The sequence below is a fragment of the Populus alba genome, chromosome 6 (genome assembly GCF_005239225.2).
Source record: "Populus alba chromosome 6, ASM523922v2, whole genome shotgun sequence".
Taxonomy (NCBI): Eukaryota; Viridiplantae; Streptophyta; class Magnoliopsida; order Malpighiales; family Salicaceae; genus Populus; species Populus alba.
In genome coordinates, this window is record NC_133289.1 from 17,070,529 (window position 1) to 17,097,966 (window position 27,438).

The following is a 27,438-nucleotide window of genomic DNA, read 5'->3' on the forward strand; positions in this document are numbered from 1 at the left end:
TAGCATGTGAAACTCATGATAAGGCATTGAAAATCCTTGGAATTGCACTTTCTCTAAAGTGTATATTGTTTTGGAATCAATTCTACCGATAAATAAAACCAATTTTATTTTTGGCATGAAGATAATTCTTTATAAGTCTCTTCCATGTAAGGTAATTATCTCTATTGAGAACACAAGTCATAAAAACAATCTTCGAGTTATATAAGTGGTGCAAAAAATATGGTGAATTAGGATCATTAAAGGGTTGCAATTGGTTATCTTCCCCTCTCGATTGGCTAGTGGTTGTATTTGTATTGGTTGCACTTTTACTTTGGCATGATTAACTAGGCTAATTATGCAGCATTGGAGGCCAAAACCTTAAGGTTTTGATTATGTAGCATTTTCTTTAAAGGTCATAAAATAATAATTATAGAGGATTTATTAGAGAACTCTTAGGAGCTAAAATAGATGTATGTATACAAAAAAAAAAAAAAACACAATCAATCATAGTTGTAAAAAAGTGTATCTGTAGCAACCTTAACATTCAATACCAATATTTTTAATGTTAATTCAATTGTTTTACTGAACCATTTTTTTATATAATGTTTTTTATTAAAATTTTTACAGAGTTTTTTTTATTTTTAAACATACCAAGTTATTGAAAAATTCCATATTATTCATTTATTTTTTACTCTCAACTGTAATTCAACTATCATGGATCCTATCATACGTCCCTATCAGATTTTACATTCCACATAACATTAATAATAATAATTCTCAACATCAAATAAATATCAACATAATAATTACAAAATCATAACAATCATTTTTTAATGAAACATGCCATATCAAAATTAATACCACCAAATTAGAACTACTCTAATAAGTATATTTATATATTTTTTAAAACATTCTACTCTAATATATCATACATATTTATCTAAATTCACAACTCTACTTTACAAGTAAATTAATTAAATATTGTTAAACATACACTAATTACATAAAATCCCAAAAGGTTTAACATATGTTATATTTGACAATATTCTATCAATTATCTATACATATAATAAACAAAAACATAATGCTCTGCTGCGATAAATCAAATATTAAATATCCTTTAATATGAAAATTAACTTACCATCATCAAGTCCAGACATCCATTTATTTTATACCATTTTCCAATAATTTACGCAATCAATATGATTTTCCTTTAATTACATCAACTTAAATAGTTGTCAAACAATTTAACTACCTCTTATGACAACCAAGTAAATCTAGTAACCCACGTAGCTACCCATAAATATAGTAATTCATTCAATTACAAATAATTCAGCTAACCTCTTCTGGTAGCTAATAAATTCGGTAATCTATAAATATGGTAATCCATTTGATTACCAATAATTCAGCTAACCCCTCCTAGGTGCCAATAAATCTGATAATTCATATGTTACCAATAATCTAGCTAGCCCCTCCTGACAGCCAATAAATCTTATAATCCATATGATTATCAATAATCTAGCTAACCCTTCCTGGTAGCTAATAAATCTGGTAATTCGTATGATTACCAATAATTCATCTAAGCCCTCCTGTTACCCAATAAATATGATAATTCATACGATTACCAATAATTTAGCTAACCCCTCCTAGAAGCCAATAAATCCATTTAAAATTATAATATAATATTGTTTCCATTTAACCTTATATTTTCCACAATTACTATACATCATCATAAATTAACCACAATTAACACAAAAATAAATTGAAATCTATAAATATTCAAGTGAGGTGATAAGACACATACCCACCACTCGCAATGCTCCAACTCCTTCTAGTTGGTGTCTTACTCCCACATGCTCCTTTAATTTAATAAAATTTCATCACATCATTATCTATCAATGATTCATTTACACCTAATGTAAGGCACATAAATCTTTAATTTAATTTCACATATCACACTTCTCATTCAATTACTAACTTATTATGAAAATTTCCTCATATCTCTCTTATTTTTATTTTTTATTAAATTCTCAAATCATTAAACTCTCATTTCACTTCATATCAATTTTTATCACAGCTACAAATATTAATTCTACATAATTTCACGATATTAAAACATATCAAAACAATCTCAATTTTTCTCTCTCTATGGTTGTCCATGTACTGTAGGAATTCACCATGATTTCCACTTCATTTTAACAAAAAATCTTCCTTTCTCTCATCATTTCTTCATCGCCAACAATAATTAATAACTAATGCTAAGTTTCTCTAAATTGCACATAAGAACCCTAATCCTATAACTTAACAATTCTATAAAAAATAAATCAAACTTTGTAAGAATTTATTTAAGAACACTTGACATATCTTACCTAGCAAGAATTTGAGCATCTTATGCTCATCGAGCAAAACTCTTCTTCTCCTACTTTCTTTGTCATCCCATCCTTTCTTTCTTCTCCTCTCCCTCCTTAATTTCTTCTATTTGTTTTTGTTTAAAGATGGAAAAATCTAAAAACCTCAAGATTTCTTCTTCAATTTTATGGTTTTTCCTAAGATTTTTCCAAGTTAATTCTCTTTAAACTCTTCTCAATACCCCTCCTTTTTTTTTCTATGGCCGGCCAAAGCCATACATATAGCCATCAAATTTATTAATTCCATTTACATCTTTTTCCTTAGACATTTTGATGTCTTCTTCTTTCTCTTTATGCTGGTGGTGCTATTAATTGTACGTCAGTATGTAGACGAGGGAGGCGATGTTAGTTGGTTTCAATTTTGGGTCTTTTGATGGTTTAAATGGGGGGAGATGGAAGCTGTAAGGGGTGGTTGTTGCCAGATTGGGTGGAGGATCGATTGACTTAGGCTGAAGACAAGGTAGGGCTATTGATTGGAGATGAGGTGGATTTACTGTGTTGGTGGAAGAAAACCAGGTCTTGGCTGCAAATGAAAACGAAGGAGAGACATGTGATGATGAAAAGGGAGATGGTTTGGTCAAAGTGTGTGCTTGTGGTTTCACGATTGACTCTTAACGGAGAAGAATAGAGGGGACGTCAGAGAAGGAAGGGGGCTAGTGTGGATCTTTAAGCCATAAAAAAATTTAGGAAAGATGGTTATTGCTCTAGGTTATCGAGTGAGGCGGGGGTGGCTAGTTATTTAGGTTTAGATTTTAGGGTTTTTTTTTTTTAGGGAGAGTGTGTGAGTATGCTTTTTTTTTTTTTTTGGTTTCCCTAAAATTTCTCCTTTCTTTTTATGTGTGTGTAACCACCACCTATTTATAGGTGAAAAAATAATTTGGTATTTTTAATTGCTTGGTGGCCAAGCAACCTAAAAAAATAAATTGGTCCCTCAACTTCTTTCTTTTCAAATTTGATCCCTTGTAAATCTTTATTTATTTTTTGTATTTTGAAAAAGAGTAACTCCAATGTCGATTTAAAAAGCGTGTTTACAACTGAACGCGTAGGAAAAAGGCGCTGCAAATGATGCAAAGACATCAAAAACATATTTTTTGGGTTTTTGTTGTTTTTTGTTATTTTTTTTTCAAATATTTATCAAAAATTGGGTAGTAACACTAGGTATGATCCATACTTTAATTTTTTTATGCATTTAATTAATACTTAGGAGATAATTAAAACCCAAAAATAAAATAACACCTAATGAATTTAATTTACAATTTTTGTTTAGGGAAAACTTATAATACTAGAATGATGCCGAGTGGAATGAGAGTGACAATCAAGAGATTCAATGAAGTGATTAAAGTTAGTCATTTTTTTCATGAGATGTGTAGAAAAGCAAAAGGTAGGTATCCAAATCTGGTCATCACTTTTGACTATTGCAATGAAGGAGATCAATCTTTGGTCTTTGATTATTTGCATAAATGGTGATTTAGCAACCTAGCTTCTAGGCAAGCTTTCTCGGTCATTCCATGAATTTTTTTTTTGTTCAATTGATTATGAGGTTTTTGATAGTGTGGTAATGATTATTTTTTAAAATATTTTTCGTTCGAGCATATATCAAAATAATATATTTTTTATTTTTTAAAAATTATTTTTGACATCACCACACCCAAACAATTTGAAAACATAAAAACTAATTTTAAGCAAAAAAAAAAACATTTCAAATTACTTAAAAAATATATTTTTCAGGGTTAATACTTCTTAACCAAAATATTTTTTCTTAAATTTCTCAACACTATTGTCTATTGTGTCTCAACTAAAAAAAAAAAAGTCATACTTCAATTTATCAAATTGAAAGAGTTTAACTAGTAAATGAGGTATTATCAAAACTCAATTCATATTAGTGAAAGTAGTCCGTAAACTATCTTTTTTATATGTAAAATACATCAAATAGTTGTCATTTTACTTTCATACACAAAAACACATGTTTCAATAGATACTAGATGGCATGCCCTCGCGATGCCGTGAGCTTGTGGCATGTTTGTGCATTTTCATGGGTTTATGGAAAAAATTAAAAAAATCATATGGAGAAAAACTATTGATCCATAATGTTTTTAAGGAAAAAACTATAAAACTAAATTCTCATCCAGCTTAATATGAAAAAAAAAAAATTGACAAAGATAATTCTGAAAAAAAAAAACAAAAAAAAACAATAAAAAAAATCCCATGTGGAGAAACACTATAGCAATCCACAATGTTTTAAAGAAAAAAATGCAAAGCAAAATTCTCTACCAGCTCAATATGAAAAAAATAAAATTAACAAAAACCATTTTGAAAAAAAAAGAGAAAAAAATTCATAAAAAAAGAAAAAAAAATCATGTAAGAAAACATTGTAGCAATCCCTAATGTTTTAAAGAAAAAAACTACAAAACTAAATTCTCAATCAGTTCAATATTAAAAAAAATCGACAAAGATAACTTAAAAAAAAAAAACACAGAAACAAAAAAAGAATAAAAAAAAAGAAAAAGACAATCTTGGGAAAAAAAAAAAAAAACATGTAAAACCAAAAAAAAAGGGAAAAAACAAAGAAAAAAAATGTGGGGATAAAAAGAACAAAAAAAAAAAAACGAAGACAATGTTTGGGAAAAAAACATGTAAAACAAAAAAAAAATAAAAATAAAAAAATATGAGAAAAACTACAGTAATTTCCCCACATGTTTTTAAAGTATTAGTTAATTAGGCTTTTAGCCCACTTTTTGAAAGACAATTCCGTGTATCATCTTTCAATTGGTAATTAGTTATTGATTCCATATAAAAGAAAACAAAAACGGTGAGGATTAAGAGGGTATATTTTTTTTTTCTATTTATTGTTTCAAAAGTATTTAAATTTATTTTAAAAGTGTTTAAAAAATGGATTTATTTTAAGTGCATATCATTTTTTTTTAAATCAAACACATTTTGTCCCACTTTTTTTTTTTTTTTTAATGTCCTAACACATTAACCAAACACAATTTTATGGACAATTTCAATCAAAATCATTAAAAAAAAAAAAAAGCTTTATCCTATCAAACATTGGTTGTGGTGGTGGTGGTGGTGGTGATAATAACAATAATAAACAAATAAAAGACATAATAAAAGCGTTATGGATTCTCGTAGAGCGCTATTATGTGAACACTTTCCTCTTTTTAATTAGCCTTTCATGGTTTTTTTTTTTATTATTATTAATTTGGATCACCAAACTATTTTTTTTTAATTTTATCATTTTAAATCTATTGGAGTCTATAATTCAGGTTGAAATTTATGAGTTAAGTTGTACGGCCCAAATTAATTTAATATATTGTTGTCTCAATATTAGAAAAAAAAAAAAAAAAAAGAAGAAGATGTCATCTTGAATTTCTTTTAAAGCCAAATCATGTTTTTACTCACCATTAAAGTTATTTTTAAACCTGTTAGTCAACTTGGTCATGTAAAGTCAATTTTTGTGTTGGTTAATTTTAAACTCGAGCTACGTATCAAGTTGAGAGGTTTCAAGGTTGACATGCTACGTATCAACTTGGTCATCTTCTGTTTTTTTTCTTTGTGATTGAATTCTTTTTGCCTTGTCAATTTTATCCTTTAACATTTGATTTATTTTATTTGGTCTTTATAATTTGTTTCGCTTTGCTTTTTAAGAAGTTAAGTAGTCTCAAATGAACGTATTGATATTTAGTTGGTGCTCAATTTTACGAGTATCTACTTTTATTATTATATCATTAAATAAAAAAATAATTATAAAAAATAAAATTATTAAATTTAGTAGAGTTCACAATCAGGGGCATGAGTTTAATATGTTAAGCCTCGAACTTGGAGTCGATATAATATATTTTTATTTTAATATTAAAAACAATATCATCATTTTAATTAGCTCGTCAAGTCTATTAAATCAAGTCAAAAACAAATTTTATGAGTTAATTTTAAATTAAAACTAAGCAAATAGTTGGGCGGTGAGAACTCAAAATTAGCCTAAATAATTTAATTTAATAATAATACTAAATAATTTTTACACCTAAATAGCTTTTTTAATTTTCATATTTTTTTTGATGCAGCCCGCATAAACACGTTCCATCAATTCATCGAATTAATTACCATCCTACTTTGTGAAAATGGTGCTGCTAATCAAGTGCTAATTATGCCGTCCAACATTTCTGCAAGCTGGTTAGATTTTAACTCGTAAATAAAAAATGAAAGCTTGTCAAACTAGTGCGGGCTTGGAAACCAGTAAACAAACTAAATCACTAACAATGCTAGAGCCTCGTATAAGATTACATGCATGATGAGTTCACCAATTTCTTAGATGTCGGTTGTAAATGGCATCCACGTAAGACAAAACAACCCGCCATGCCATCCCCATCGAGCAGTTCGGTAATAATTAGTGAAAATGAAATTTAGGTAGGGGCAGGGCAGCAGCTGCCTGATGCAATTTTGCTTTTATATGGTAACGAACAAAACTAACAACCCCATCTACCAAATCAAAAATCCACAACCAAAACACTCCCACTTTTATTTCCCTTAAAGCCAACTTTAATTAAGGAAAATTATATTTCTTTGTTACTACCAGACCAAACTCTTTGTTACGTTCAAGGTTTTTTTTTTTTTTGGGTACTTGTTGTAAGAAAGCTTGAGATTTGAAGGAGAGACAGAGTAATTGAAAGATGTCACTGTTTCGCAAATTGTTTTATAGGAAACCCCCTGATGGCCTTCTTGAGATCTCCGAGCGTGTTTATGGTCAGTTTTTTATTTTATTTTGTTACTTTGTTTTTAAGAAAGATTGCATTTTTGTTTTTGTTTTGTTTTTAAGTTCATTTTCTATTCATGGAGAAAATTGGTTGATTGTGTTTCACTGAGTTATGTTTTGAAGTGGATTTGATTCAAATTTTGTTATTTTCTGTTAGGTTGCTAAGAAAATGGAATTTGGGTTTTGTGAATTTTGATTATTACTTTCTTAAGTTGTAATCATCTTTAGGGCGCCTATTAGAAACTGATTAGCTTAATTACAATGCTAATTTACAAAGTATTGAATTCTTTTTTATATTGTAGGGATTTTGACATTGTGAATTTTTGGGGCTTGATGCCTCGAGTCGAGAGGTTTATGATAATGTTCCTTTAGGAAAGATAAAACTTTTGGTGGCATGTTGAAGTTGTGACTTAAAATAGCAACTGGGGTAAGCTTTGATTTGATGACTGACATTTGCACATTCTGTGTAAACGCAGTGTTTGATTGCTGCTTTAATACTGATGCTTGGCAAGAAGAAGATTATAAAGGTTACATAGGCGGAATTGTCAGTCAACTTAAAGAACATTTCCCTGATGCTTCATTCTTGGTGTTTAATTTCCGCGAGGGAGAGAAACAAACCCAGATTGCAGATGCTTTGTCCAAGAATGATATGACCTTAATGGAGTACCCTTGGCAATACGAGGGTTCCCCATTGCTCACGATGGAGATGATTCACCATTTTCTAAGATCAGGTGAAAGTTGGCTCTCCCTTGGACAGCAGAATATTCTGTTAATGCACTGTGAACGTGGTGGTTGGCCGGTTCTCGCTTTCATGCTGGCTGGACTGTTAATTTACAGGAAACAGTACAGTGGAGAGCAGAAGACCTTGGACATGATTCACAGGCAGGCCCCTCGTGAGCTGTTGCAGCTGCTCTCACCATTTAATCATGTACCTTCTCAACTGAGGTATCTACAGTATGTCACAAGGAGGAATGCGGCCTCAGAATGGCCTCCATTGGATAGAGCTCTGACCTTGGATTGTGTCATCCTAAGATCTCTTCCTAATTTTGATGGAGAGGGGGGTTGCTGTCCCCTATTTCGGGTATATGGGCAGGACCCTTTTCTTGTTTCTGATCAAACTTCGAAACTTCTTTACTCAACTCCAAAGAAAGGAAATATTCTCCGGGCTTATAAGCAGGTAACTTCATAATTCTATGTTTTATGTGCTTGCGTTTTTTTGTACAATCTTCATTGTTCTTGCTGATCTTTACAAAGTTTTATTCTCTGTGTAAGTCGGACTGTTGAAACATCATGTGACAACATTTATATTGCAATAATTGCTTACTTTGCACACTTAGATGGTGATGATGTCTTTGGATTGTGGAATTTTATAGAGCAGAATAGCTTTTTCCATCAACTAAGAATCTCAAAGAAACAAGCTTGAACCAAAATGGCCTCATAATTGAACAAGAAGTGTTCAGCTCTACTGCAACAAGGTAGTTAACCCATATGAAAACTGTCAGAATGGATGGAGGAATCCAAAATATCACAAGACACTAGTATTACTGCTGGACACGATTCTTAGGAAACATTAATCCACTAAGATAAGACCTTTGTTTAGTAGATATTTAAAGCCAGGCATTCTTATTGTCCAATTGTTTACTGGTGAACAAATATTTCTTGAATCTTTCTGGAGCTGTTTTTTAGAGGCTTATCCATAGAAAAATTAATGTCATGGATGCACTGATTCCTGGGATCTATGTTCAGTGACACCTACCCAACTAGTGTAATGTATTTATGTACAGTCCCAAGATGATTGCAGACACCATGATTACCAGTCTGATTATTTTAGGTGTAGGAACCTAATACTGTGTGACCGTAATAATAATGACAAAATACGATTCAGGCTAACCTAAACAATTTGTTTTCTTTGTTAGTCCCTATACTGTGAAACTGAAGACTGATCAGTTGGGGAGAACAGATGATATTGAATTCATGATGTACTAGTTATTGAGCTCATTTTCCAGAGGCTTCATCTGCAGTGAGCTTGAGTCTGCTACATAGTTTTGGTTCTTGGAATGTTAAAGTTGCCTAAGAGTTTTTGGTTTTACTTGAATGCTCTTCTTATTCTTTGTGTTGGAGATTCACTTTTCTTCATTTGTTCTATCTGCTATTTATTTTGGCATATGTTTTCCACAAAAATCAAAGTGGTCCTGCCTTTAAATATATTTATGATTTTCTGAAACCCCTTCTAATTTATTGCAGATAGAATGTGAACTCGTTAAAATTGACATTAATTGCCATATACAAGGTGATGTTGTGCTTGAGTGTATCAGCTTAAATGATGACATGGAACTTGAAGAGATGATGTTTCGAGCCGTGTTTAACACAGCATTTATCAGGTCTAACATCTTGATGCTTAACCGTGATGAAATTGACATGTTATGGGATGCAAAAGATCGATTTCCAAAGAACTTCAGGGCAGAGGTTTAATTCTCAACCATATTTCATTTGGCATTTCTCGTTGCATTCTTTTCTTCTCCATCTTTTAACATTGACTCTATTCTTTGGGTGAAGATTCTTTTCTCTGAAATGGATGCTGCTGCATCAATAGTTGCAGAAAATTTATCTGGCTTTGAGGAGAAGGAAGGCGTTCCTGTGGAAGCATTTGCTAATGTTAAAGAGATATTTAGCTCTGTTGAATGGTCAGACCCCAAGTCGGATTTTGCGCTTAATGTGCTCCAACAAATTAGTGCATCGAATATTGCTCAGGAAAATTCAAGTGCAGATTTGCAGCACGGAGCAGAGATTAGCACTCAAAAGCAGGAAACGAGTCCTAGAAAGGGACTTGCAGGCCAATCTACAGTCACTAATGCCACAGTATCTACAGCTTCCTCAGAACAAGCTTTCACAGTTTCAGCTGGAATTGAACTCATGGAACCCAAAGGTGGTTCTATCTCACCATCAACACCTGCACAGCCTCTACTATTGGGACTTGCTGTGACTTCTAGTGTCATAAAAGTTCATCCTCATCCATCACCAACTCTTCATTTTTCAGCTTCAGAACCATCAGATCCTTCATCAGTCAAAGAGACTGAAACCCATTTAGAAGGCAGAGGTAAGCCATTATCAGTCAGCCTCCAACCAACTGCTCTACCAACAACACCACCTCTGCTTTTTAAGGAGGATAATTCCACTGTCAAAACTGAATGTCCAACCCCTCTTTCTCCTGCAATGCTACCTTTGAAGGAGATTTGCACCATTAGAGCTGTACCTCCTCCAACACCACCTTTGAAGGAGAATAGCACTGTTGGAGTTGGATCTCCTCCACCTCCAACACCTCCTGTGACGGAGAGTAGCATTGTTAGAGCTGGACCTCCTCCACCTCCTCTAATGCCACCTTTGAAGGAGAATAACACTGTTGGAGTTGAACCTTCACCATCTCCTGTGAAGGAGAATAGCACTGTTGGAGCTGGACCTCCTCCACCACCTCCAACGCCACCTTTGAAAGAGAATAAAACCACTGGAACTTGTCCACCTCCAGCACCTCTGCCGCCTTTGAAGGAGAATAGCACCATTGGAGCTGGAGCTTTTCCTCCACCTCCACCTCCACCTCCACCTTTGAAGGAGAAAATCACTGTTGGAGCTGGACCTCCTCCACCTCCTCCAATGCCACCTTTGAAGGAGAATAAAACCTTTGGAGCTGGAACTCTTCCACCTCCACCACCTCTTCCGCCTTTGAAGGAGAATAGCACCATTGGAGCTGGAGCTTTTCCTCCACCTCCACCTCCACCTCCACCTCCACATTTGAAGGAGAAACATATTATTGGAGCTGGACCTTGTCCACCTCCCCCTCCTCCCCCTCCTCTTCATTTAGGACCAACTACCGGGCCAATAGTTTCATCTCGGATGCCACTAGCGCCGCCGCTGCCTCCTATTATGTCAACCAATTCCTCCCGTGTTCCTTCTGCACCTCCTTCTGTTTCTTATGGTAAGGGAACTTTAAATACAAGCACCAATGGAGATAATAAATTGCCCGGGCCTCCATCTCCTGCACCACCCTTAGGTTCCCCCTCCATGCCCAAGGGACGTTTATCTCGTACTATAAGTTCACGGACCAGTCAAACAAAAAAGTTGAAGCCATTGCATTGGTTGAAGTTAACAAGAGCTGTACAAGGAAGCTTATGGGCTGAGGCACAAAAGTCTGGTGAAGCCTCCAAGTATGTGCTGCTTTCCAATCAATTTATGTTATACCGTGCTCTCATATTCTTTAAGTATTACACCTTTCCTTATGTGATCTCTTCACATAGGGCCCCAGAGATCGACATGTCAGAACTCGAGAATCTTTTTTCTGCAGCAGTTTCAAATACAGATCATGGCGGGAAATCAAGTGTGCGGGGCTCACGGGGACCTAAAGTTGAAAAAGTGCAACTGGTAATTTAATATGTTATCTTAAGTGATGCAATGCATGATCGCCACCTTTTTTCTCTCAGTTGAGAAAGTGTACATCAATCCTTTTCTTTCAATCCACAGACTACTGTTGTTATTTGTTAATTTTTGACAGTCCTAAGATCAAAATTAATACTTCACCCATAACTGGTGTATTGCATGACTGCTACAATTTCTTTTTGTTACCTGAAATTATCTACGTTTACCTTTTGCTTTTATCATCCAGACTTCTTGGCAATTTTGTTGTAAGAGTCTATTAGTCATTCTAGTGTTTGAAGCATCTTGGTTTAAAGGTTACATAAGCAACCTCCTGTTATGGGTCATAATACAAGATAAGTAATATATTCTTTTGCTAACTCATAACATATTATTTTATGAAAAGTTTCAGCATTTCAGTTTTTATGTCATGGAAATGGAACTGAGGGGGTATATCGTATGTGTGCATCTAATTATTTGTGTGTTCTCCTTTTTATTCTTTTCTTGCAGGTTGACCATAGGCGAGCATACAATTGTGAAATCATGCTTTCAAAGGTGAAAGTGCCACCGCATGAGTTAATGGTAAGCTGAATGTAAGAGTAAGGCTACTAGTATAGCACTTTTAACATAAATGAATCCGGAAGTCAACTTTATTATCTCTTTCTCTACCCATATATGCTCAGCAACACAAATGATATGTTATATCTAGGATAATGTTTGTGAATTATGCCATTCTCTGAACGTGTGTTTGGCATGCTCCAAGACCATGAATGCATTTTAGGTGTTTTGGAAAAGCACTGCCATTGATGCTTTGGGAAACTACCCAGATTGGCTTTTGTGGACCAAGACCACAACACCAAACACATTGTAACTACTGTAGCAACAATTATTTACTCATGCAGCCATAAAAGAACCTTAAATAAAATATATAGAGAACTCAAATGCATGTTCTCCTAAGAAATCATGATACTCCTGATGCCAATACTAGCATTTCTATAGCTTTCATTACTGTCATCCTGCTTAATATCTTCTCAATAGTTATACCAGCGCATTTATTTGGAATCTCTTTTACAATTTTGAAAAAGAAATTCTATCCCTTGCAATGACAGTCAGATTGCATTATTGAGATCTAGGAATTGTAAATCACACAATAAGCATTATTGAAATTTCCATTCATGTCATTGCCTGTTCTCTCCTTCTTCTTGTTCTTGCTCTGTCTATAAATGTTTCTGTGTCTGCAATGGTTTTCTTTATTTTCTGCTAGTTATCGCTTTCAGTCACAACCATACAACAAAATATTTCACTCTCCTCATTACATTGCATGATACATTGACAGAGTTTAGTACTTGTCCTCGAGGATTCAGCATTAGACATTGATCAGGTTGATAACCTCATAAAGTTCTGTCCAACAAAAGAGGAGATGGAACTTCTTAAGGTGAGTGTATTTTTTTTTTTAAAAAAAGTTTAGTATTATGCTCTATCATTTATCATTTTGGGCTATTGCTAGGTATAATGGTTTGCACTTGCAACCACAAGGGTGCATATTCAAATCTTGGGCCAGCCATCCATTAAAAAATTGGGAGAGCACTTTTTTTCGCTCTGTATTTTATAATCATAGTTTTCAACTCAATAATTTTGTCTGACTATCCCTTGGGCTCTAATTGATTACAAACAGTCAGGAGCTTCAAGATGAAACTTTCATGTGTTTTGGGCTATAATTGCCTTCTCATTTCTATGTCCAGGGATACACCGGAGAAAAGGAAAAGTTAGGAAAATGTGAACAGGTCAGTAGTAAAGTTGTTTTTGTCTTTACAATTGTCAGTTATTATCTCTCATTGAAAGGTTGAACAAGAATTTCTCAGAACTACATTACACATGGATATTTATGATACTTCAAAATTGCTACTTCTTTCAGTTGAACTTTGGATGGACTCAATGTTTTTTTGTTGTGTATTGATGTCATGTCTTTTGTTGACAGTGTTTAGATTTGTGAGAGGGTAACCTGGGTATGTTTTGAATGTATATTTTTTCTTCATTATGTCAAAACCAACATTCATAGGAGTTTGAGGTTGCATTGTTGATACAATTCCTATGATTCAAATCTATCTCCATGTTCTCAATTAGCATGGCTACATTATTTAGTTAAATATGCCTGGGTACCCACTATTTTCCATGAGAAAGAGTCAACCAGAGAATGAGAGAATTTGTGTTTAATTGAAATAATTGTTTTTGGCATGTATTTATTTTTTAGTAAGTTTATGGATCTTTTTGGCAGTTCTTCTTAGAGTTGATGAAGGTGCCAAGAGTAGAATCTAAACTCAGAGTTTTCTCATTCAAGATGCAGTTTCATTCCCAGGTTTAAAAATGCATTCAAGTGCTCGCTACCCTATTATGCTTGGTTTCATGTTTGATTTGAGCCTATCCCTTTCTGTTTGCAATATTAGGTTTCTGACCTAAGAAGAAGCCTGAATGTTGTGAACTCTGCAGCAGAAGAGGCAAGTTATACTATAGTACTCTCTCTCTTTATTTATGTTATTTTTTGGGTACTATTTCACATGTTCTAAATGTTGGAACCACTCTTGTTAACTGTTCTTTATCAGATAAAGAATTCTGCCAAATTGAAGAGAATCATGCAGACTATTCTTTCCCTAGGAAATGCTTTGAATCAGGGAACTGCAAGGGGTAAGCAGAAACTTTTATTGGTCTACCATCTTGCTATGGTGTAGTTCTCATATACTTGGAGCTATAAAGATTTTCTGGTCCAATGATTGCATGTGGGCGCATATGTTAATGGGAAATAGTAGACTTATTAAGGGTCCTGTGAGGGCGTCCCTCTGCATGTGGAAAATTTTAAAGTACATTTCATTTGCTAATTTTAGATGGTGAATTATGCAGTTGGTATTAAAAAAAACAAGGGATAGAGAAAATGAGAAAGCTTAATTTCAATAACATCCAAAGTAGCCACAAAACATAATAGGTGCTCAAAAAAAAAATATAATAGATTTTTCTTTCTAGCATAAAAACAATGAGATCCGTAGTTGATTAATGGTGGGTTTTTGCACAAACTCTAGAAGATTTTGTTATTAGGTCATTAATAGGTTTTGAAATGGAGAAAGCTTGTACATTTCTGGGAAACATGCACCGATTTTGGTTATTTGGTGTATTTGGACAGAAAGGAGTTCTTGATTTTGTTTCCTATAGGATTGTTTTAGCTGTGATATTAAATTGGATTTGAAAAACTCTATTTTTGCATTTGTTTTTATATAGAAGGATTCCTGATAAAAACTTTGTATTGTCATACTTCTGCATTTCTTCGTTATTGATAAATATTTCTTTGTTGATCAAAGAAAACCCTTTCATACTTTATGGACTAATTCATTTCCATAAAATAGGAAGGTTTGCTAATTGGTATTCTTCTAACATTATTCTTGAAAGCTTGTTACTTCATCCCACTACTAGCACCTTGAGGCAGTTATCTATTTCTTTAAAATAGTTAATAAAGGTAAGTTTATTATTATTATTGCAATAATTAGTCATTTCTTCTAACCTTTGCTTATTAATCGTTATTTACTGGATGAAATGCAAAAAATGCATGGGTGACCAACAATGGACCACTCCTTTGTACTAAGATTATCTAAGCTCTATTCAATGAGCAGTTACTGATAACCATTAAGATAAATCATGCTTATCAATGATGTTTTGGGTTACTTTTGCGGAGTTCATGGATTATGATGATTAGAAAGAAATAAGACATTTTGGTGCTTTTTATTTACTCACAAGAATAGGATTTCTTATTTGAAGATGCTAGAGTCTTATTGACATAGAATAATTATCCCAAGAGTTTATGGACAAGATTAACAAGGTCAAGCTTGAAAAGAAGTTCGCAACAAAACCTAGAAGCATCTTATATGAAGCCTGAAGTTATTGTTTTTTTATTTTAATTGTTTTCCTAGTTTATTTTGGATTTTAATTATTTGTTTTCTACTTAGCTTAGGACTTTTAATTTAATTAGTATTTTACTATTTAAATATCCTAATGCTAGATAAATTCTATTAATTAGCTAGATTGTCATTAAAAAACGATAACAGCTTTAAAGGGGTGAATGCAAATTGGGTTTGGCGACATCAATGCTAGATTTGATGATCTTACATTCAGGCTTGAGATGATAGGGTTGCGCGGAAACATGAACTGGGGAAGAAGAGAAGCACGTGTCGGGGATGAAGCCGGCAACTAACCTTTCTTTGAACTAGTTCATGCAAATCTCCTTGGTCAGTATGACTACAGGTATTCATATGATGAATGTCTATTTTGACTGATGGGAGGCAAATAAATGAATCACAAAGAGAGGAACGTGCTTGGAGACTTAACTTGGGGCTAACCTTACTTTAGACCTATTTCTAAAATTCTACCTAGACAACCACTTGTCTACGTGAAGGGTGTTGGTGAAGATAAAATTTATTATCATAAGTTGAGTACTTTTGTTTAGCCTCATTAAGCTTCTCACTAAAATAGGCTGCTGGGTGACATTCTTGATTAAGTACACCATTTATTCTAATTTTCGACGCATCACAGTCCACTTCAAACACATTAATACGTCAGGAAGCTGCATAACTAGGACCTCTGTCATCCTCCTTTTAATCTCTTTAAGTGTCTTGCTAGCTATCTTGTTTCAAACAATTTGTGATAAGAGATATAATAGTGCTAAATCCTTTGATAAATTGACGATAAAAGATAGCAAGCCCATTAAAACTACGAAATGTTAACGAGCTTAGGCCAATCTATAATTGCTTGGATTTTTTTAGGATCAACTGAGATTACTTAGATTTTCTCATACAATACTATGAATCCTAAGAAAATCACTCTGTTAATGAAGAAGGAACAATTTTTGACATTAGCACACAAACTTTCCTTTCTTATAATGGTGCAGACTTGAATGAGGTGATCCAAATGCCCCTCTTTGATTTTGCTATAAATGAGGACATCATCAAAATGTACCACCCCAGACTTTTTCATTAAAGGTTTAAGCACCTGTGTCATCTCTCTCATAAAAGTACAGGGTGCATTAGAAATGTCAAAAGATATGGCTAATCACTCATACAATTTATCTTTGGTTTTAAATGCAGTTTTTCATTCATCCTTGGGTCAGATTCTATTATGATGATACTTGCTCTTTAAGTCAATCTTAGAGAAAATTTGAGCTATTACAATCATATCCAACATGTCATTTAATCTAGGAATAGGGAAACAATATTTAATAGTAACTCTATTGATAGATCAACCATCTACACATGTCCTTCAAGAACCATTTTTCTTAGATTTCAGGAGGGTAGGTACTACAAAAGGACTCAACCTTTCTCCTATAAAGCCTTTTTGTAATAACTCATTATCTTGTCTTTTCAATTCAGCATGTTGACTAGAATTCATTGTATAGTGGGCAAGTTTAAGAAAGTAGTACCAAGGACAATTTATGACGTGTTGAATGTCACACATAGAAGGTATTGCATCAGGAAGCTCAGAGGAAAAGACATCTTGAAATTCTTTCAACGCTACACTTAACTCTTTAGGTGGCTCATTTGAAGAGTTTTCTATAACCTCCTTGGCAATTAGGACAAACACAACATACTCCTCGTGAACTTCTTTTTCAAACTCCTTAGAACTTATTATGTTAAGTTCATTTTCTCACATTTTCTTGCTTCTTGCTATTGTTGTTAGGCCTTGATGGTAATCTAATAAGTTTAATCTTTTTATCTTGAAAAGTGAATGAACAAGAATTTCATTGGTTAAAGATGGTAACATTTAAATTATATAACCAAGTCTTGTTTAAAATGACATGTCCTACATCAATGGGAATCACTTCACATCAACTTTCATCTAGGGAAAAAACATCTATCTTTGATTTCTATTGGGGTGTTGTTAACCTACGATACATTGTATGATTGAGGGTGAGAAATAAACTTTAAGCCTAAGCAGATTACGTTACCAAACTCTTCAATATGATTTGATAACTTTGAAATTTTGCTTTCACCAAACTCTTCCATGTTTTTTCTCCTTGCTTTTCGAGAAGGTTGAACATAAGACAAATAATAATAATAACAATAATCACCTATTTGTTTATTTACCCAATATAAAATTTCTTCATAATCATCTTTGTGTAAACTCCAAAATCAATGATCGGCTAAAATCTTGCCAAGAAGAAATTAAAGGTATACCGATACGAGTTCTAAAGTCTAGAAATTCAAACCACCATTCTTAAGTACTATAAGAAATTTTGTGTACCACACGTGCTATTTTTTTATGATAAGGAACCTTGTTGAAATAAAAGTAAACTACCAACTATATCAACCACTTAATAAACCTTTTTCTTTAAAAATCTCTCATCATTTAATGAAATCTCATCAAATTCAGGAATAGGTCTGGGGTTTGGCTTGTCTCGAGGTAAGTCTCCAGGAAAGCTCCTCTTCCCTTCACGATCCATGTTTGAGTGAACCATTAGCAAAGTTAGATCTGCTATGGTTTGCTCCAAACGATCTAGTGTATGCTTCTAAGCCCACATAAAACCCTAGAAGGCCTCCACTCCTGCATTGTGGAGTGAGTTGTTGTCTTCATCCATCAAAGAGGCTAACCTACTGTGATATCAATTGATGTGGTGTATATAGCGTGGTTAAAAATTAGGATTCTCAAGCTTTAAGATTATAGACCTAAGTTGTAGAGAGATTTAGAGAAAACTTTCTAGTGTTTTATTAAAAGTTTTAATAATAATTCTGTTATCAAAATAAACTAGACACGTCTATTTATATTAGTTTTAAAATCCTTTATGGGAAATGATTCTTAATTAAAACTAAAATTCTTTATAAAAAAAGGATTTATAATTAAAACTTATCTAATGAATAGAATTCTTCTAACATTAGGATTTCTAAATAGTACAATACTAATTAAGTTAAAAGTCTTAAGCTAAATAGAAAAAAAATCTAAATACAATAAAGTAAATAAAGACAATTTTGCATAGTAACTTTTGAGCCTTACTTAAAGCTCTTTTGATATTTGATCAACATGAAATTTTAACCTTATAAGAAACATAGCCTTCTTAATTTTCTATCAAAATTTTAGCTCGATCCAATTATCAGTTTAAAATTTGCTTGATTTACTAAATTACATCTTAGATCATTCTTAAACTCTTCAAAACCTAGAAATCTTAACCATTAATAAAATAATGCAATAGAAATTATTATGCAAAAATACGGAAGAAATTTCCCTCATCACAAAGGTTGTGTGACTGCTCTGATGGATGTTCACAACTGTGCTTGTGAGAGGCATAACTATCAACTGGCTGAATGAGGTACTAGTTGCAGCTGTGGGTTTTTGTCTGTTGTGGTGGTGGTGTTGGAGGATCTTCCTCTGTGCTGGTTGCACAGGGTGGAGAAGATGATCAGTTGCTGTGATGGAATGAATTGGAGTGAATCTTTGGACACCGACTGTGACAATAGGTCTTTGTTTGTTGATATGGCACTGTTGGAGGATTTGTTGGTGTGGGTGGTTTTCATTGTTGTGTTGGCCTAATCTGTATGGACTTGGCAGCGGGCTTGGGTCTGTGAGGTGTGAGGAAGGTGAACACTAGCTTAGGGTTTTTGTAAAACTAAGGGTGTGCTTGGATGGTCTTTTTTAAAAAAAAATCTGGATTGTAAAAGAAAGGCTAAAAGAAACAAATTTGAAGATTGATGATGATTTACGATCTAGAAATTGTGTTGAATTTTGAATATTTGCACAATTGTTTTAGTAGATCCATTAATTGTAAGAACAATTGAAAGCCTATATTCTGATATCAAAGTTGATGTGGGGGAAAATAAACAAAAAAAATTAAAGCAAGGAAATAAAGAACTTTTAGAGAAAGGTGCTAAGATTAAAAGTTAGGAGTTAAAAGCAAATAAGAGAAAAGCTAGAAAGAAAGAGAGAATTCAGAGAAGGAAAAGTTTGCTATTTTATCAAATCATAAAAAAACTGAATGTAATGTCTCTATTGGGCTCAGCCCACTAAATAAGACTGTCCAATATAAATAAAGGCTAAATTATAACTCAAATAAAAAAAAAAACAATGAAATATGTCTGAATAAGTCCAGTCTCCTAATCAAAGAGTGACAGGCCGAGCTATCCTCTGTCATCTTCGTCAATATACTCATGTAATTAGTTGTGTAGGTTTGGTATCCCCACCACTTATTCTACATTTTTGTGTACTGATTTCCTCAAACTCATACCCTGTGATCACTTGAGAGTTCTTTTTTTATTTTTTTATCTTTTTATAAATCTTGGGTTACCAAACCTGATTTATCCAGTTGTTTCGCATCTTGATGCTGGCTTTATCTGTACTCACATTTAATATCAGTTAAAAGGGTTTTGTTTTCATGGTATTGTGCACATCTTGTTGTAAACCTTTGCAGTTTCTTGTCCTGTGACCTGATATTCATTTTGCAACACTGTTTTCATGGTATCAGTTAAGAGGGTTTTGTTTTCATGGTATTGTGCGCATCTTGTTGTAAACCTTTGCAGTTTCTTGTCCTGTGACCTGATATTCATTTGCAACACTGTTTTCCCTTGCAGCTGGTAACTGCTTTTTATTCCTATAGTTGAATAGAAAATTCTTTCCCCTTTCTTTTAGGTTCAGCTATTGGTTTTAGATTGGATAGCCTTCTTAAACTAACTGATACGCGGGCAAGGAACAACAAGATGACTCTCATGCATTATCTTTGCAAGGTACAAATTGATACTTTAATGTTTTTCCTATGAAACTAACTATTAATTTAATGATTTGAGAATTCTTTGGAGACCTGCTGTCATTTTCACATCTCATTCTTGTGTGCATGCTTCTTCATAGCATATGTTTTTGTACTAGTAAGTGTATTTCTTCAATCGATAAATTAGGGGAAATTCATTCAAGAGAATGGGAGCAAGATAGGTATTACACTTGGTTGCCACCTTATTCTATTTTCCTGGAAAGGCTTTTCGACTCAATTTCTTTCGTAGCTGGATAACCTGAAAATGAGTTACCCATATGCCCACCTGTTCTTTAAGTGCATTCTCTCATTTGTCTGTAACGAGTGTAAACCACAATTGAAGTTCTTACTTTATTTAGGAAAAGAAGGATGTATTTTACACTGGCTTTTGACCTAGAATTAACAGATGGATTGGCCTTGCCTACTTTAATGACACTGCCTGGTAAACATGTATAAAAAAGACAGCTTAACCTAACAAGTCAGATCTAAAACATGAAATATTTGTATATTTGTTTTATATGATTGTATACAGTAGACACATGTATGCTCTTATATATGTTATAAAGTCAATGCATGGTTTTGAACTATGCCAACTATACACATGGAACTCAACTGACCCATTAATTTGTTTCTGTTATCTTTGTTTTTCTGGTCCTGTTTTGATTACCGTTTTTCCAGAACCAAGAGATCTGTTCTTTTGTTATTATTTTGTTTGAACTTGCAGGAGACATGGCTTCTATTTTCTGTTTTCAGAGGCATATCAATGGAAATGAGATTATGTTATGTGCATAAAATTTATAGATGTTATGTTTACCGCCATACTGAGGATTGAACTTTCTATTGCTTATTTCACAGAGAATTTTATGCAAATCATATACATTCTGCTTGACATGTTGTAGGTACTTGCTGATAAGCTACCAGAACTTCTAGATTTTTCAAAAGATCTTGCTAGTTTGGAACCTGCAACAAAGGTACAACTGTTGGTTTTGTTGATCATTTCAAGGCATTTGGAAAAGCCACTATCTTGTGACTAAATTTTGGGTTTTCCATCTAGATACAATTGAAATTTTTGGCAGAGGAAATGCAAGCCATAAGCAAAGGACTGGAAAAAGTTTTACAGGAACTGTCTGCCTCAGAAAGTGATGGTCCTATATCAGATAATTTCTGTAAGGTACTGCAGATAAGCTGATGTTTTTCGTCATGCATATGTGAGAAAACAGTTATGTCCATTGTTACTTATTTATCAAATGCAATTCTTTGCTTCCTAAGTAGATTAATTTGTACTCAGTATTCAAGCTTAAATATTGTTTCTATGATCACATATTTTTCTTAAAGCAAGCTTTAATACATTATCGATTCAGGTAAGGGCTTAGATTAATATACGGGTCTCGATGCAAGTAAATCTTTGCCTTAGATATAATAATAGGACTGTGGGCAATTTAGAAATGTTATGTATGAAGAAGAGGAACAATAATAAAGAGTTTGGTAGATACATATATTTAGCACGCCCACACATATTGTTTACATGCTGCTTTGAATCCACAATACCAATTACAATTTTCTGACCTTTGGAGGGAAAGATCCTCCTCTTTTGGCTAGTTGTCGGTGAGGAGGGATATATTTTTAAGTTATATTGGACATGCAAGAGATTAGATTCAAGATGAGCACAATGAGATGGGTTATTATATGACTGCCAGACATGATTTATCGTTACTAGATCAGGTAATGAATCTCTGGGCAAAGATTTACCCTTATTGATAAGATAAGATGGTGATTTTGGATTGGACTCCAATTTCAGTAGCTAGTTGTAGAGTAAATATGTTCTACTGTGATGTTAGAATGAACTCCAAATTAGAAGTGATTCAAGTACTAGTAATGGGAAATTAATGAAACCTTGATGCATAAAGGACAGATGTATTCGGATTCTCTAAAGATTGAATGTGGCTTGGTTTTGAGTGATTAAATGTCAGAATTTCTAAGCTTGGTTTTTCAAAGACTCCTTTCTACATGTGTTTGTTAGCACAGGCATGCCTCCCCATGTTTGTTCGAGCATATTTATAAATTTTTCTCATGTAGCTTATCTTCCATTGTTCAGGTTTTAAAGGAGTTCCTTCGATTTGCTGAAGCTGAAGTGAGATCCTTGGCTTCTTTGTACTCTGGAGTGGTAGGTTTTAAAACTTTACTTGGAGACTTGTGCTAATTTAGTGTTTATTACTCTACATTTTTTTGTATCTGGATTTTGATGTTATTTCAGGGTAGAAATGTGGATGCATTGATTCTTTATTTTGGAGAAGATCCAGCACGCTGTCCCTTTGAACAAGGTATTTGTTATCCATAGCAGTTTGTTGTGCTATAGACCTTTTTATTGTTGATCAAACAAAAGTGAAATCTTTGCCTAATATAACTTCATAATATGGCAGTGCTTGTCCTTTATCATATGAATCATTTTTAGCGCATTAGATTGTTGTTAGTTAATTCTATTTAATGATGCATCTCGTACCACACACACAATTGCTGTTTTCTAGATTGCAAAAGTCTGTCCTGTCTAATTGGGTTCTGGTACTTGAATGAAGGTCTTTATCAACAGCATTAAGGTCATGTTTGATTGGGGCTAAAGGGTGTTAACTGTGAACTCCTTTAACCCTGTTTGGAAAATTTTAGGAGTGGGGAATTTTAAGGGGGTTAACACTTTGAAGTTTTAACCTAGTAGGGATAGGAGAAACTCTGGGATTTGTGCATTGTGTTTCTTCAAACTCATCAATTAGTTTCCCTCTCTTTTTCTTACACCTAATTATTGGTTCCCATCAATGTACGCTATTTAGTAGTATTTTTTTAATTATACTGAATTTAAAGTTTATTGGACCCCACCATTACACATTTTTTATACACCTACCAAACATCCTTAACACTGCACCCCGTCAACCACTTTTTCTACACCCTTAATACTTACTAACCTCTAATTTTAAACTTGAACGAAGCACAACCTAAATGGATGTCATATCTGGTGCTAAATTTACCAGTCTGGGAATCCAGCAAAGACCTCCTTGTCTGTGTTTCTAACCAATCCACCCATCATGGGTGCAAAGTGATAGGAAGCTCAAATACTGACGCTTTATGTTACATAATCATAATTGTATTATGTCACATTGATTTATCTGAATGATACTTCCTAGGAAACCCGGTCTCGTTACCTTCGTAGTTTGTATTGATCCTGATTGTTACTACCTTTGGATCTAGATTTATGCACTGTTTCATGTGCTGAAGATGTACAAAATCTTTGTTTTTGTGACAAAGCTTCATCTTGAAGTTCATCAGTTTTCTTCCAATTATCTGCATAAATGGTCATTAGTGCCTAATTTGAGGAGCTGACAATGCAGTCGTTTTCAGAGTCCATCTTATAACTCTTTAAAATACTTCTGCAGTTGTATCAACTCTGTTCAATTTTGTGCGGCTGTTCCACAAAGCCAATGAGGAGAACTGCAAGCAGCTAGAAATAGAAATGAAGAAATCAACAGAAAATGACAACTCAAAACTGGGTGCTCATAAGGAGTCCAAAAGCTTCTTACAAACTCGAATCGAGAGTGGCATTGTCAAATGAGATACTGTTCAAAGATGAACTAATTTTTTCTTCTCTAGGGAGAACTCTGGCGTAGTAGAGGCATCTGATACAGTTAATTGAGCTGACAGATAGGGATCTTGTTGATGTCAATGTCATGTAAAGTGACAATGTGCCACAAACTCCGAGATCGAGTTGTCTTTTTAAAGGTCAGCTTCTACCCCATTTTCCCTACAATGCACCTTGCCTTTTTCACTCTTGCTCAAACAACTAATGCAAACAACTATTATTATCTTCGGTACAGATACAGAGGAGTCTGCAGAACCCTTTTCTTCTGGAAGGCAAATTGTAAAGTATCCAATAGCCAAATTTGTTGTAGATATTCAAGGAGCTTGGAGACTTTCCCCCCTTACAATTTTGGTCTTTACAGTCGGTTGAGGTTATAACTTATTTCCTGAATTTGTTTTTGTCAATATCCACCTGTATATGTACAGATATTCTGTTCGATTGTATATATTTCTGTCAGTAAGATGCTAAGCTTCGAACAGTCTTTTGCCAGGAACCTGACATCCTTTGCATTCGAAAATACTGGTGGCCGCACACTTGAATATATATGGCTCAAGTATATAACAATATCAATGGGATGGCCAATGATGTTGAAGAATTTGCGAGTAAATAAACTATGATACCTGTAAACCAATGATGGTGACAAACATTTGACTCCACTAGTTTTCTTCTCCATTGTTAACCTGTTAGGTCTTATTGTATTAGAGAATGTTTGACAGTGGATGTCCCAATTTCTTTTTTTATTTTAACGGTGGCATATTACAAGATAGAATTTAATTCTGAGCTCTGTTCTTAGTTTCTAAGTTTACGTGTTATTGGATAGCACCTATTAACTTGGCTCTTGGCTCTTACAAGAGACTAAACCTTACCCTTATCTACAGCATGTAATCAACCACTTTTGATAACTTGTCATTCCTAAACAAAATCCTTATGATTTCATTAAATTGCCATGCTTACTTGCACAATGATCGCTTTGCTGGTGACTTACGTAATGATCTTACCAAAAGAATCATAATTGTATTGATACATGTTTTCCACCATAAAGAGTGAAGTCATTGAAGCCTGAAGGTTTCAGGTCATTGGTTTCTTGGAGAGGTGGTAAACCACTCATGAGGCGTCCAAAACTTTGATCTCAAAATACAAGAATGGTGGGGTACTGGGAATCTTTTCAAAAATGTAGGTGCGAAGAATACAATATTCTATATTGAGCATATGATCAACTTATCTATCTAAAAAATCATTTTTAACGACAAAAAAATAAAAAATTGTTATCCATTTTGTAAGTTGCAATCCCCATTGTTATGTTCTTTAATCTATGGCCTTCTAGCCACATGTATGCAAGCAAATGTTTTATTAGTTGGATTTGTCGCCAGTTTGGTCTCCAATTTCTGAAGAATCTTGGAGTTAGTAAAGAACTTGTTGTGAATAATTAAATGTAGCTCTTCGAAGCTTAGATTGTCCTGTCTTTTAGTATTTATTTATCTTTGGAGATGAGCTTATATGAGATGCTATGCTCGAACGTTTGGTCACATGCATGTTTTCCAAATTCCAGAGTTACGTAGAATGAACGTATTTTATTCTGAACTCATTTTCCTTGCTATAATTTTCTAGGTGTGATTTTGTGAGATACAAAGAACTGAAGGAATGCAAGTTTCTATCCGATCATTCACCACCTTTAATGTGAAATCTATTAGGAGCGTGTTTAATAGTATGGTAACAATTGCTTTTTAAATAATCTTTTGTGTCAAATGCATGTTAATAATTTTTTTTAATTTTTTAAAATTTATTTTTGACATCAATACATCAAATACAATCTAAAAAATACAAATTATATTAAATTTTAATTAAAAAAATTTAAAATTTATTAAGAATGTGATTTACACCGCGTTTCCAAACGTGATAGAGTCATTTTATGGTAGAGAATAATATTGGATCGTGGTTGGCATAATTTTGCGGGAATCTGTCTCGGAAATGCAACAGAAACGAAGATCGCGTGCCTTGAACGGCATATAAGGTTGAGACCACCCGTAAATGATCTCATATTATACTCAGCTAGCTATAACATTTCTCACCCCTGTCATATCAAATCCCAATAATATGGGCTAGATCTGACATTGGCATCCAAAATATAATTAAATGCTGAAATAGCATGACAAAAAAAATTTTTTAATAAAATAAAATAGTTTTAAATGATTTAAAATTGTGATATTTCAATAATTTTATAGTTTAAAAACATGATATTTAATACATGTCTTGTTTTAGAACCGTGACAACTGATGTTGCAATTTACAATCGTGATATGAATGAAATATCGTATTTTTGAACCATGACTTTCTCAAAAAGACCATTTTGATAAATGACTGGATATTTAATAAAACAGTTGGATTATAACAAAAAAGATTAGCCGTTTTGGCTACTGTAAAGTTTTGAGTGATTTTTCATGTTTTAAACATGAAAAAGTTTATAAAATCATAGTTTTTGTTAATCTAAAATTTTATGTACTTTATTATTTTAGAAAGTTAAAATATTTATAATTTTAACAAAATTTGAACAGCGCTTTCTATATATAAGAACTACACCTAAAATTTTGTCCCGCTTAAAAAGAGCACAATAATCACAATTAACAAATTATAACTAAACTCAACATATTCTCATATTCTACAATCACAAGTAGCCCCAAGAATGCAAAAAAAAAAAAATATATATATATATATATATATATATAGAGAGAGAGAGAGAGAGAGAGACACATACAAAATATATATAAAATAATTCAATAATATTATATTCAATTAATCCCAAAATATATAAATATAACACATCTATCTATCTACGTCTACGTTGTCTACTGGATTATTCGAGTTCATCAATAGCACAACCGGATCCAACTCTTGCTCCTACTTGAGTGGCCTTATTATCTACCAGGTCATCATCAAGAGTTAGCCTCTCTGCAGAGGTTTCAAGTCCAATGCGGTAAGTATTTAACCATCTAGATGCTACAATGCTTCACTTTTTTTATCAGTACTTTGAAGATAAGATATGACATCTTGACCCTTCCATAACAAGAAGTCAACCTAACATTAATAAAATATTAATGTTAAATTAAAAGATAACTATATATAAATTAATGGTTAGCATATATTAATCATAAAAAAACTTTATTACTTACGTGATATTAAATTTGTTGGACATATTGCTCATGTTGTATATATCTAGGTAAAGGAACCTACTCGGGATCTAGAGTAATAATTCATCATGTTATACTCATGTATCAAATTATATACTCCTCATCAATAATTACATGATGCATCTCTATAAATATCTTATTTTTTTGTGCATCCCACTGTGATACATAAGGCATTATATCAGCCAAATCAATTGTAATTATTATTTTTACCCTTATGAGTAATGACATGCAAAATATCACTCGTATTGATATCAAATAAAATATATTGTCTATGGTCAAACAGACACATTACCTAATCCGAGTAATGTAACTCGATCATCT

The 27,438-nt window shown here is 33.2% G+C and overlaps 1 protein-coding gene across 5 annotated transcripts; it reads left to right on the forward strand.

The window, feature by feature from the left end:
* The first annotated feature begins 6,643 nt into the window (after positions 1 to 6,643).
* LOC118043732 (formin-like protein 18) lies at positions 6,644 to 24,710 on the forward strand. 5 transcript variants are annotated; one of them, XM_035051793.2, is made up of 19 exons: positions 6,656 to 7,130; positions 7,617 to 8,317; positions 9,385 to 9,606; positions 9,697 to 11,339; positions 11,430 to 11,553; positions 12,055 to 12,126; positions 12,881 to 12,979; positions 13,287 to 13,328; positions 13,820 to 13,900; positions 13,989 to 14,039; positions 14,145 to 14,226; positions 20,194 to 20,288; positions 21,208 to 21,279; positions 21,363 to 21,479; positions 22,404 to 22,472; positions 22,563 to 22,629; positions 23,731 to 24,073; positions 24,169 to 24,303; positions 24,413 to 24,710. In XM_035051793.2, the coding sequence occupies exons 1-17, from the start codon at positions 7,058 to 7,060 to the stop codon at positions 23,904 to 23,906; spliced, it is 3,786 nt and encodes a 1,261-aa protein (XP_034907684.1). In that variant the 5' UTR covers positions 6,656 to 7,057; the 3' UTR covers positions 23,907 to 24,073; positions 24,169 to 24,303; positions 24,413 to 24,710. The 5 variants fall into 5 exon arrangements, with proteins under 5 accessions (XP_073265888.1, XP_073265887.1, XP_034907684.1 ...); XM_035051794.2 differs by having other exon boundaries at positions 24,424 to 24,710; XM_073409785.1 differs by having other exon boundaries at positions 24,169 to 24,710.
* The last annotated feature ends 2,728 nt before the right edge of the window (positions 24,711 to 27,438 follow it).

Coding starts and splice junctions, on each gene's coding strand:
- LOC118043732 (XM_073409785.1), top strand. CDS start 7,058: ATGTCACTGTTTCGCAAATTGTTTTATAGGAAACCCCCTGATGGCCTT. Junction 14,227..20,193: donor GAATCAGGGAACTGCAAGGG/GTAAGCAGAAAC, acceptor CCTTTCTTTTAG/GTTCAGCTATTGGTTTTAGA. Junction 22,473..22,562: donor CTTCTTTGTACTCTGGAGTG/GTAGGTTTTAAA, acceptor ATGTTATTTCAG/GGTAGAAATGTGGATGCATT.